The sequence below is a fragment of the Echeneis naucrates genome, chromosome 3 (assembly GCF_900963305.1).
Source record: "Echeneis naucrates chromosome 3, fEcheNa1.1, whole genome shotgun sequence".
Lineage (NCBI taxonomy): Eukaryota > Metazoa > Chordata > Actinopteri > Carangiformes > Echeneidae > Echeneis > Echeneis naucrates.
Genome location: NC_042513.1, coordinates 216,543 through 226,769, shown reverse-complemented (window position 1 = coordinate 226,769; position 10,227 = coordinate 216,543). Strand labels below are relative to the sequence as shown.

General features: G+C 42.0%; 1 protein-coding gene across 2 annotated transcripts; it reads left to right on the top strand.

The window, feature by feature from the left end:
- Positions 1-2,701: 2,701 nt before the first annotated feature.
- fadd (Fas (tnfrsf6)-associated via death domain) lies at positions 2,702-7,642 on the top strand. Of its 2 annotated transcripts, none has more exons than XM_029498064.1 (3): positions 2,702-3,068; positions 3,955-4,217; positions 6,783-7,642. In XM_029498064.1, the coding sequence occupies exons 1-3, from the start codon at positions 2,765-2,767 to the stop codon at positions 6,900-6,902; spliced, it is 687 nt and encodes a 228-aa protein (XP_029353924.1). In that variant the 5' UTR covers positions 2,702-2,764; the 3' UTR covers positions 6,903-7,642. The 2 variants fall into 2 exon arrangements, with proteins under 2 accessions (XP_029353924.1, XP_029353925.1); XM_029498065.1 differs by lacking the exon at positions 6,783-7,642 and adding an exon at positions 5,267-5,556 and having other exon boundaries at positions 2,703-3,068.
- Positions 7,643-10,227: the final 2,585 nt, after the last annotated feature.

Sequence of the window (10,227 nt, the reverse complement as noted above, 5' to 3'; positions counted from 1 at the left end):
ATGTCCAAGTCTTGTGACACCAGTGTAGAATCCTGGAATTTCATCAGCTTTTGGTAAGAACATAGCTACTAAGCTCATCTTCTCAGTACTTTCTCTTTATCAAATCAAATAAATTTTACTTATATAGCGCCAAATCATAACAAAGTTACATCAAGGCACTTTACATATAGAGCAGGTCTAGACCAAACTCTTTTATAAAGTTATTTAAAGAGACCCAACATATCTCCCTGATGAGCAAGCACTTGGCAACAGTGGTAAAGAAAAACCTCCTTTAAGAAGCGGAAACCTCAGGCGGAACCCAACTCGGGGTTGATTCTAGTTTTCTATAAACAATACATGTTGAACCAGTGTTCTTAACAGATGTCATTCTTCAAGGAACTGAAAGAAATGCTGGACAGTGGGCAGAGGAAATCCAGCAGGATATTCCTGTGGCAAAACCCTGGGGGACACCGTGACCTTAAAACCTTCTCACATATATTCATCACCGTGTTGCAGTAAGAAAAGGAAAAGGTTCTATGAAAAATAAACACAAACAAACCAGAGATCACTCAACCGCTCCAAACAACAGAATAGATCACTGAGGAGGTGGTTAGGACCAATAATTTATAGTGCCCTTTGTGCTAGGGGGCAGCTGGTCCTTAGATCTGCCCCAGTAAGAAGCTGGTCATGTCCGCTGTGCCACTGGTAGGGACCAGTATCTTTAGCGGTCCTAGTGGTAGGGACCACTGGTCGCAAGGAGCTAGTCCTGACTACGTGGACCGGAATAAATAATTTAAAAAATTATTATTGTATTTTGTTGAAAAAAGTTTGTGATCTTTCACACATTTATCCAGCTAAGAGTGCCCAAAATGACCGGAAAATTGAGAGGGTGTATTTAATTTAAAAAAGCCGTTTCATAGACCACAGGGACCACAGGACAGACCACTGAGGAGCTGGTAGGGGCCAGTGGTCCGTATCGGAGACCAGCTGGTCGGGACACAGACGGTGCGGTGGTGAACTGAAGTCAAATTAAAGAAATGAAGAGTGGGAAGAACGATTATGTTTTTATTATTGCCCTTCACACATTTAATTTCAACCCATATCATGCGTTAGAGCCATGTCATCGGAATGATTTAATTCAACAGCGTTATTTTGCATTGGACTGAATAGTTGGAGTAGTTGGAAACATCTCCTTAGAATCTAAGTGAAGATTCGAAATCAAAATCCCTCCTCTGTATTTAACCACCCTCTCTCTGCCATTTTGTCCACTCCAGCAGAGCAGGAGGAGGAGAGAACGGCGCGGCATTTGCTTAACAAGCCATTAACAATCATTATACTATATACTTTCCTGCTCTCAGCTAGTCAGCTCTACTTGATGCTTTTCATAACAAACCAGCCATAAAGAAAAGGGCAATGTTCACACACAGTCTAAATAATATTTTTCGTGATGGTAGTTAGCACGAACTGATTAAACCTATAAATACAGCGGTGAGCCCTGTGCGTAAATGCTGCACCATGGCACTCCTGGAGGACTATGCCAGTGGCAGAATTACCATCTTTAATGAGGTCCATACCTCTGCAGGGTCAGTGGTGGCTTTGGATTCATCGGAGGGCAGGCTTCTTTACCATCCTGCCAAAGTGTGCCCATTATAAGAGCGTGCAATATGACCCAGAGACAGAGCCCAGTTCAAGACAGGCGGGATATGAACAGGGTGCAAGACTCTGTCAGGATGTGCGACCGCTAAGTATTTTTTTGTACATTGCAGGACTGTATGTGAGCACCTGATTGCCCACACCTGCTAACAGCTGCAGCAACCTGTTGCCACTCATTTTGCTTCCTTTGGTTTGTGATTCCGGTTTTCTACGTACGCAAACTTTGACTTCTGGGTGTACACACACTTCTAGTACCGACCCTTGGCACAGTTTTATAAATGAGGCCCCTGGTCCTTGAGAGTGACTGCCTATGTCCAGTAGGCGGCGCCCTTCACTCAACATTGATAAGCTTTCAGGACGGAACTGTGATCACGTGAGGTGAATTTGGACCTGATTGCATTTTGTACGCTGGAGTTATGAAAACTTCCCTTTTTATTGCAAAGCCTCAAAACTCGCCTCACCGCCACACCAAGGAGGGAAAGCTAAAAAGATTTTGATTATTTTACATCTTTATGGTCTTGAGTTGATATTGAACCAATATGAAGTATATTGGATGAAAATGAGTTAATTACGAGGCTATAAATCGCCAAATCGGGCAACCTGAGCATGGGGCTCAACAAAAGCTGGCACCGTGGAGCCTTTTTATGAGATAGATTTCTGTAACCAATGACATATTGACATTTCACGCATTTCTGACATGCTGTTAGAATTTCGTGAGTTTGGGGGGATCTTTAAATTCCCGAAACGCCCGTTAATCCGGCGGAAGAAAAAGTACACAAATAATCACCACAGAGGCAATAGGGCCATTGTACTGTCGAGTGCTCGGTACCGAATTATAACACAAATTGAAACGGCAGTCTGCAGGAGACCAACTGCTCCCTAATGCTGCCAAATGCAACAAGCCAGATGAGCAGTGTTAGTACTAATGATCCATAGTTTATTAAAATTACCAGTTGATAAAGAAAGTGTGCATTTGTGAGTCTTGAAGTTCCAGATTGGGATACGGTCCAAAACGAACTCTCCGAGCTTCTGATTGGAGCTGACCAGGCTGTGAAAACTCAGGGAAAACGGAAGTGAAAGCAACACTTCAGAGTTTCCTGGTTCAGAGATCAGATCGAAATCTACCAGAGACATGAACGATTCGGACTTTAATGCAAATTTACTAAAAATCTCCAACCAGTTGTCGTCGGAAGACTTGGAGAAGATCAAGTTCCTGTGTCAAGGGTTGATCGGGAAAAAAGACCAGGAAAAGATAAGCAGCGGGCAGCGGCTGTTCCAGCTACTAACAGAGAGAGGCAAGCTGGGAGTTGGCAACACCGACTATCTGTCATGGCTGCTTATCAACATCCAGCGGCCAGACCTCTCCGACACGTTACTGGGTCTACATGCTGGACCCGGAGCCGGAGCCCGAGAAGAGCTGGATCAGACCGAGAGAGGTGGGTCATACCGCGTATCGTCATCGTCATACATTTGAAGAAGTTATTGTGTCAGGCAGGCATTCTGCTGGGGAAAGTAAATTGTAACACAAGCTGCAATGCATCAAGGGTAATGAGTGTGTGAGCAGATGAGCAGACATGTAGGAAGTAGACACGCAAGCTGTTATAATCCAACTAAAGGTCCCAAACTCCACAGTGTGAAGAAAAGCTCCAGGTGTTCCTCTCAGAAGGGTGCATCATGTTTGCTCAGTGAAATCAATCCAACTCTTGACTTTAGTCTGATGCTCTCATTTTAAGATTTCACCGTTGAAGGTAATACTTAAGATTCAAGTGTCTTTATTGTCATTATGAAGTCATAAAATTTTGCACACTCCTGGCTTACACACATAAGTAACATAACATAAACTTTAAAATAAAACTTATGAGAGATACTTAAGCTTCATTTTTCAAGCTATCAACTTTTGCTGGAAAAACAGTTCCAAAAGAAACTCCCCAATGTGCTGATATTCTGGCTTTTTTTTAGGTCATTTTCACGTTTTTGCTGCCTTAGTAAATAAGATGGCACAGTCTGTAATGCTAATACAATGCAGCCTCTGCTGCATCTTCTCTCAACAAAAAAAATGTAAGGCATTCATTTTATCTGTGTTTCACACAATGCCATAGTGGCTTATTGGAACATGGATGGTGCTTGAAAAGACTGAATATGATGTATGAAATAGAAGTTGTGGATATCAGGCCTGCCAGGTGAGCTGATTCTGTGAAGTTCAACATGCGACTCACAGTTCTAGAATCTGAATAGGCCTGTGTCATAAGTTATCCATAGCCCATTGCAATGGCTTGTGACATTTTGCTAACTCTAAAACTTCAATGTCTCCTTCTCCTTCAGCAAAAATAGACATTGCCACAGTTGTGATTTCACAAAATGTTGGGAGGTCTTGGCGGAAATTTGGCCGCAAACTGGGTTTGCCTGAGGTCAAGCTGGAGTCCATCAGCAGGAGACATCATGCAGACCTAGAGGAGACGGCGGTGGAGCTACTGAAGGAGTGGAGGAAGAGTCAAGGAGCTGAAGCCCGAACAGAGACGTTAATAAAAGCTTTGAGAGCCTGTGAATTCAACCTGACTGCTGATAAAGTGGAGGACAAGCTAAAGGTGAATAGATACTGATGAAATCCGCAGGTCAAATGAAACAGATTGACTTGAAATCACCTATGAAAAAGTAGATTTGTGACTTCATGAAACAATCATATTTAGATGAATAAATTGACTTCCTAAATGTGATGAACCAGAGAAGGGAACACAGTGGAAAAACTTGTTTAGGTGTTAAATGATGCCATGTCATTTTTTTTCTATGATGAAAAGGAAAGATTTCTTAAGTCATAGAACTGAAAAAGAGAAGTTTGTCACTGCATGGTTAAGTGATGGACATGGTTTCAGATAAATATCACCAGAGAAATTGCTTTATCATATGGAAAGGCAACAGACATGTGTCATCATGTCAGTGAAAGCAATAGAAGGAATACAATGCTGTTGAAAGGGTCAGGTCAGACTGGGTGAACAAGTGTTTGAAACTGACTCCACGAAACTGTGCATGGGTGTGTTTCCTATTCAAAATCTTGTGTGAATTTTGTATGAACCAGATGCTCTGGATTATGCAAATGGATAGCCATTCATTCTGTTTACAGGCTTTATTCTAATATCTAGTGTCCATAGCTTCACGGTGGGGTCTCTAACAACTCCATAAAGAGGTCTAGACCTGCTCTATATGTAAAGTGCCCTGATGTAACTCTGTTATGATTTAGTGCTATACAAATAAATTTGATTTGATTTGGTGGACAAACAGACATGAGTGGGATCAATCCCCTCATTTAACTTGATCTTGGTAAAAATATGAGCATGTATTGAAAGGTAGAAAGTGGATGAATTGTAATAATAGAAGACCAGTAGCTTTATTTTCAGACCAGATGGTGTTTACACTGATAGTTAATTTTGTATGTCAAAGGTCTCACATCAGCTCTAATGGTTTTCAGTTTGCTGGTTTTATTTTTACAGGATCATCTAAATCACCTGAAGTCTTCCTCATATCTACCAAGGTTATCTAAGCAGCATATCAAATGTCACAGTTTCTGTAGAGGCAATAAAAGTCATCAGCAGAGTATTTTTATTATTATTTTATTTATTCATTGCTTTTTTTGTGGCAGAATGGTTGACAGGACACAGGGAGCAAGAGAGGAAAATGACCTGCAGCATATGGATTTGATCCCAAAAGAATCCAGTTATGTTTGACCAGCATGATTACATGGCACGCATACCAATCATTCAACAGGAAGAGACCCCTGAGCTGCTGGTCCTGCCTGCATCACATCACTATGAAGACAAGTTTACGCTGAATTTTCATTTTAAATTTGCCTACACCTTCTGAATGAGGATTTACATTGCAACTGAATCACAGACAACTTTAAACTTTGACATTAAAATTGAGATATTGTTACATTTAGCATATGTGTAATCATTAAAGTAAATATTGATGTGTCAGAATGCTACATAAACAACATGAAAGCATTGCTCTATCCTGGCTTGGCTGCTGTGTAATAATGGTGTCAGGGGTATCTTGGAATACTTTTAGCCTCTCACTCGCCCTCATTTTCAACCGCTTATCACGGGGGTTGCTGGAGCCAATCCGAGAGCGGTGTACACCCTGGACAAGTTGCCAGGGTGAACCCATAGAGACATATAGACATGAACAACCAATCACTCTCACTCAGTCCTACAGGTAAGTTAGTCCCCAATCAACCAAAACATACTCCCAACAGAAAGGCCCCAGCCCAGGGACTCGAACCCACAACCCGCTGTGCAACAACACTACTAATCACTACAGTACGACTAAATGAGTATTTTTTCTGACTGTGTTTAACCCTCGGCAACACCATGAAGTAGTGGTTAGCGCTGTCGCCCCACAATACGAAGGTTGCCGGTATAGTTCCCAGCCTGAGGCCTTTCTGTGCAGAGTTTGCATGATCTCCATGCCTGCGTGGGTTTCCTGTGGGTACTTCTGTTTCCTCCCATCCTACCATCCAAAAGCATGCATGTTTGGGTTAACTGCTGACTCTGAATAATCCATAGTGTGAGTTGTTCTCCATCTCGGTGTTTAGGCCCTGTGATGACCTGTGATGACCTGTCCAGGGTGTGCCTTACTCTCTGCCAGAGTGATTGGCTCCAGCACCCCCTGCGACATGTAAATGGAAAAGCAGTAGAAGATGGATGTGTTCATCCCTTTATGACAACACTATCTCCATTTTATCATGGCTACCTCCAGCAGCATAAAATGCCATATTGCAAAGCGAAAATCATCTGAAAGTGTTTTCTTCAATATTATAGCAAGTTCACTGAGCTCAAGTGTGCATGTGGAGGCACATGCACCAAATCTCAAACCAGCAGCCGACAGATTTGCAGCAACTGTGTGATACTATCATGTCAAGTAGAACCAAAATCTTTTAGAGATCTTTCCAGGTCTTTGTTAAATCTATGACACAGAGGACAAAAAGGTCAAACAGTACAAGCACAGTGTGCCTAATGAAGTGATGGTGTTTGGATTAAATATTTTTTTAATAGAAAGCTATGAATTGAAATGAAATCTGTCCTCCCTCTGAATGAATGAGTAGACATGAAAACACTTCAAGTCCGACAGAATTAAAGTCTTGTCACTTGTGTTTCCAGATCAGAGTGGGTGGTTGTGTACTGGGAAGTTCCTTTCTTCTGAAGCTCCTGGGTGCCCTGCCCCTGCCCCTCCCCCTCCCCCTCCCCCTGATCACGGCACCTGTCCATCTCCTCACCTGAGTCGCCCGGCTCGCTGCTTCCTGGTATGTTGCGGTTGCCATCGAGGTCGGCTTTTGTCTTCTTAATTCAGTTCCTCACTGGGAATTTTCCATCTCCCTCATCGGACTTGATTACGGGGTCCTGAGTGTTTCTCTCCTGTATCTCTGTTACATCGTGATGGTTCCGCTGTGGCTTTGATGTTTCTCCTCCTCACCTTTGCGACACTCATTCAACTCCTGACGGTAGTTCAAGCTACTGTCATGGATATTGACAGTAACAGCTGGCTGCTGTTCTGCCTGTTGTCTAGTAAGGTTGTTTGAACCGAATCATCCAGCCTACATCCGTCGACTGTGCTGTTGTGGCAGTAAGTTGGTCGACGTCTTTACCCTAGCGCCAAATCTATGTCTTTTAGGATGTTAAATTTGGACTGAACTTTATTGGCAATCTTTGTTTTTTGTTTTTGTTCTTTAATTGCGTGTAGTCTATTGAAGGTAAATCACTTTTGAAGTTACTTTTGGTTTATTTTTATTTATTTATTTTTTATTTCTAGATTACTTGAGTGAGTTGTTTTTTTGTTTGTTTTTTTTTTTAGTTTTCTTTTGTATTTGTGTGGTTTGCTTAGCTATGTGTTTAATTGATTTAACCCTATTTTGCTATTTGTTTGTTTTTTGGATTGCCTTAGGTGTGTGAGTGTGCAAAGCATTTTTATTGTGAAGTTATTGAAATAGATTAATAAAGATTAATTGAATTTGTACTCTGGATCCAGTCTCAAGCCCTCATGAGCAAACGAACCTGTGTTCTAACCATTGTGTAAAGGGTTAACCTAATCCTCCAGGTGAAAGTCTGGGAGTGGCATTGTTGGCAACTGATACTCAAGTTAATGTAATAACGTTCTTACCGGCTGATTTTATTTTGATTTGAAATTGTCATACTGTATTCAATTACCTTCTAGTATTCACCCTTCCTGGCCCCCGCATTCCACATTATCATTTTTAATTTTAATGGCATATCTTCTTTATGAGCTATATTTTTATATTTCCTTTCTTTTGACTTCTTTTTTTTCTACGTCTTTAATGTCTATCTTCATGTGCTGAACAAAAACTTATTTTGCCAGTTGTCTTTAGTGTTCTGTTTGATGGGTTCCAAGTTGAGACTGAAACATCTGCCACACTTACAGATAAAGAAAGTAAACTCACCCTCTTCTGCTCTTATCAGTGTGAGACACTCACTGCACTGAGTATGAATACACTCATAGGACACAACGGGGCCAGACTCACAAGCAGAAATATAGATACACCCCAGTATGTAGATACAATGACATGTTTGTTCTAAGTTATTATAAATGCAATCAACCACCCTTTCATTGTCCGATACTAAAACTAGCAGAGGAGATTGTATTCAAATCAATGTGTTTATTGCCAGTGTTGCTTAAACAGACCACTGACTAATACAACCAGGGGCGCAGAAGACAGCGGTCCTACATAGTTCTCAAGCCATCTATGTAGTAGTATATGTGGATCAAATCCATGTTTTTTGAGCTCAGAACATGGTTGTAGCTATATTTTGTCATGTTTGCCCTAGAGGTAGGACCCAAAAGCGAGACAGGAATAAGTTTAGGTGTCTGCAACCAGGGAGTCACTGGTGAGAACTTTGAAGGGGCTGGATGGTTAGGCAGTGTAGTGAGGCTGGGCGATGAGGGAATTCGGAGAGGAGTCCAGAGTGGCACAGCAACAGGTCCAGCTGTTGCAGGCAGGATGCAGGTGAGTGAGGAGGGGATCTGGTCACAAGGAAAACATAGTGAAGCAAAATATAACAGACTGGAAATACTAATGACTAAAGCGCTGGGAGATTGCGAGCCAGAGCGCAGTATACCGCTTGGGTAACTGGACGATCTGATGAGTGATTGGAGAGACTCGGCTTTTAACTGAGACTGATGATAATGGGAAGCAGGTGCATCGCCTGCCGGCCTGCCCGCTCACTGGATCTGCCCCTAGAGGACTTCTAGGGAAACAGACATGGGGGAGGGGAAAACACTGGGAACACAGACTCATGACATATTTGCAGAGTACAATGCTTTGTGTATTAATGATCCTCGCGTAAATGCAAGTCTTATATATACACGAAAGCTGTGTATAATTGAGTGCAAATAATAAAAACACTATTAGTTTTGATATAAAAAAAAAATCACCCAATTTAGTTCAAATTACATCTACTTGTATCCTAGAAACCTTGTTTTATAACCAGGAGACAATTAAATTAATTTGTTCATGCATACTGAAAAGGCTAGAGTATGATTCAAAACATTTTTATTTTATTTTATTTATTAATTTCAGTTTTTCCTTACTTAAAAACTAGATATACTTAACTAAATATAAGTGTAAACATGGTTTTTACCAACAGGACAACATAATCTGCAAAAAGCAGATATTAAATTCTGTGGTCCCACAACCAGACACCCCTAGCCCCTTGCTGTAACTAGAAATCCAGTCCATAAAAATAATAAACATGACCAGTGACAAAGGGCAACGATTATAAATCAAATCAAATCAGATTTATTTGTGTAGAGCCAAATCATAGCAAAGTTACATCAAAGCTCGGTCGAGACCAAACTCTTCGTAATTCTAGAGTCTATGATATATATATATATATCAATCAGTACAGGGACTTGACAGCCCTTAGCATAAGACCCCAGACACCACACCCAAAGCAACTCCCACAAAATACCATGATGGACATGGCCAAATACCTTCTCCAAGTCCACAGACCACAAGTGGACTTGTTGGGCAAATTTCACTGAACCCACCCTGTAGGGAGTAAAGAGTTGATCCAGTTTTCCACAACTGTGACAAAGACCACATTGTTCCACCTGAATCATAGGTTTCCCCCTGAGTCCCCAGCAGTGGCAAACCTTCTACCACTCGACACTTTCTCTGGTTGAGGTCAACATCCCCCCACCTCCACTGTAAAGAGTGTTGGCAGGTTAGTATTTCCCTCTCCTGGGACGCCGAATGGTTTGCCAGAACTTCCTCAAGGCCAAATGATAGTCCTCCTCCATGGCCTTCCCTAACTCCTCCCAGTCGTGAGTTTTTGCTCCACTTGCCAGTACCCATCAGCTGCCTCAGGAGTCCCATAAGCCAACCAGGCCTGGTAGGATTCATTCTTCAGCCTGACGGCATTGGTGATCAGTTGAAGTGCCTCTTAGCACAGTCGACAATGAAGGCAATGTCCTGATGCCAGATTCATTATCCAGGGGTTGGGTGCACAAGTCTCTGTCCATAGCTGCTACCCAAACCACAATGCACCACCCCCTTATCAGCAGCCCTGTAGGTGGCAAGCCTACTGGAGG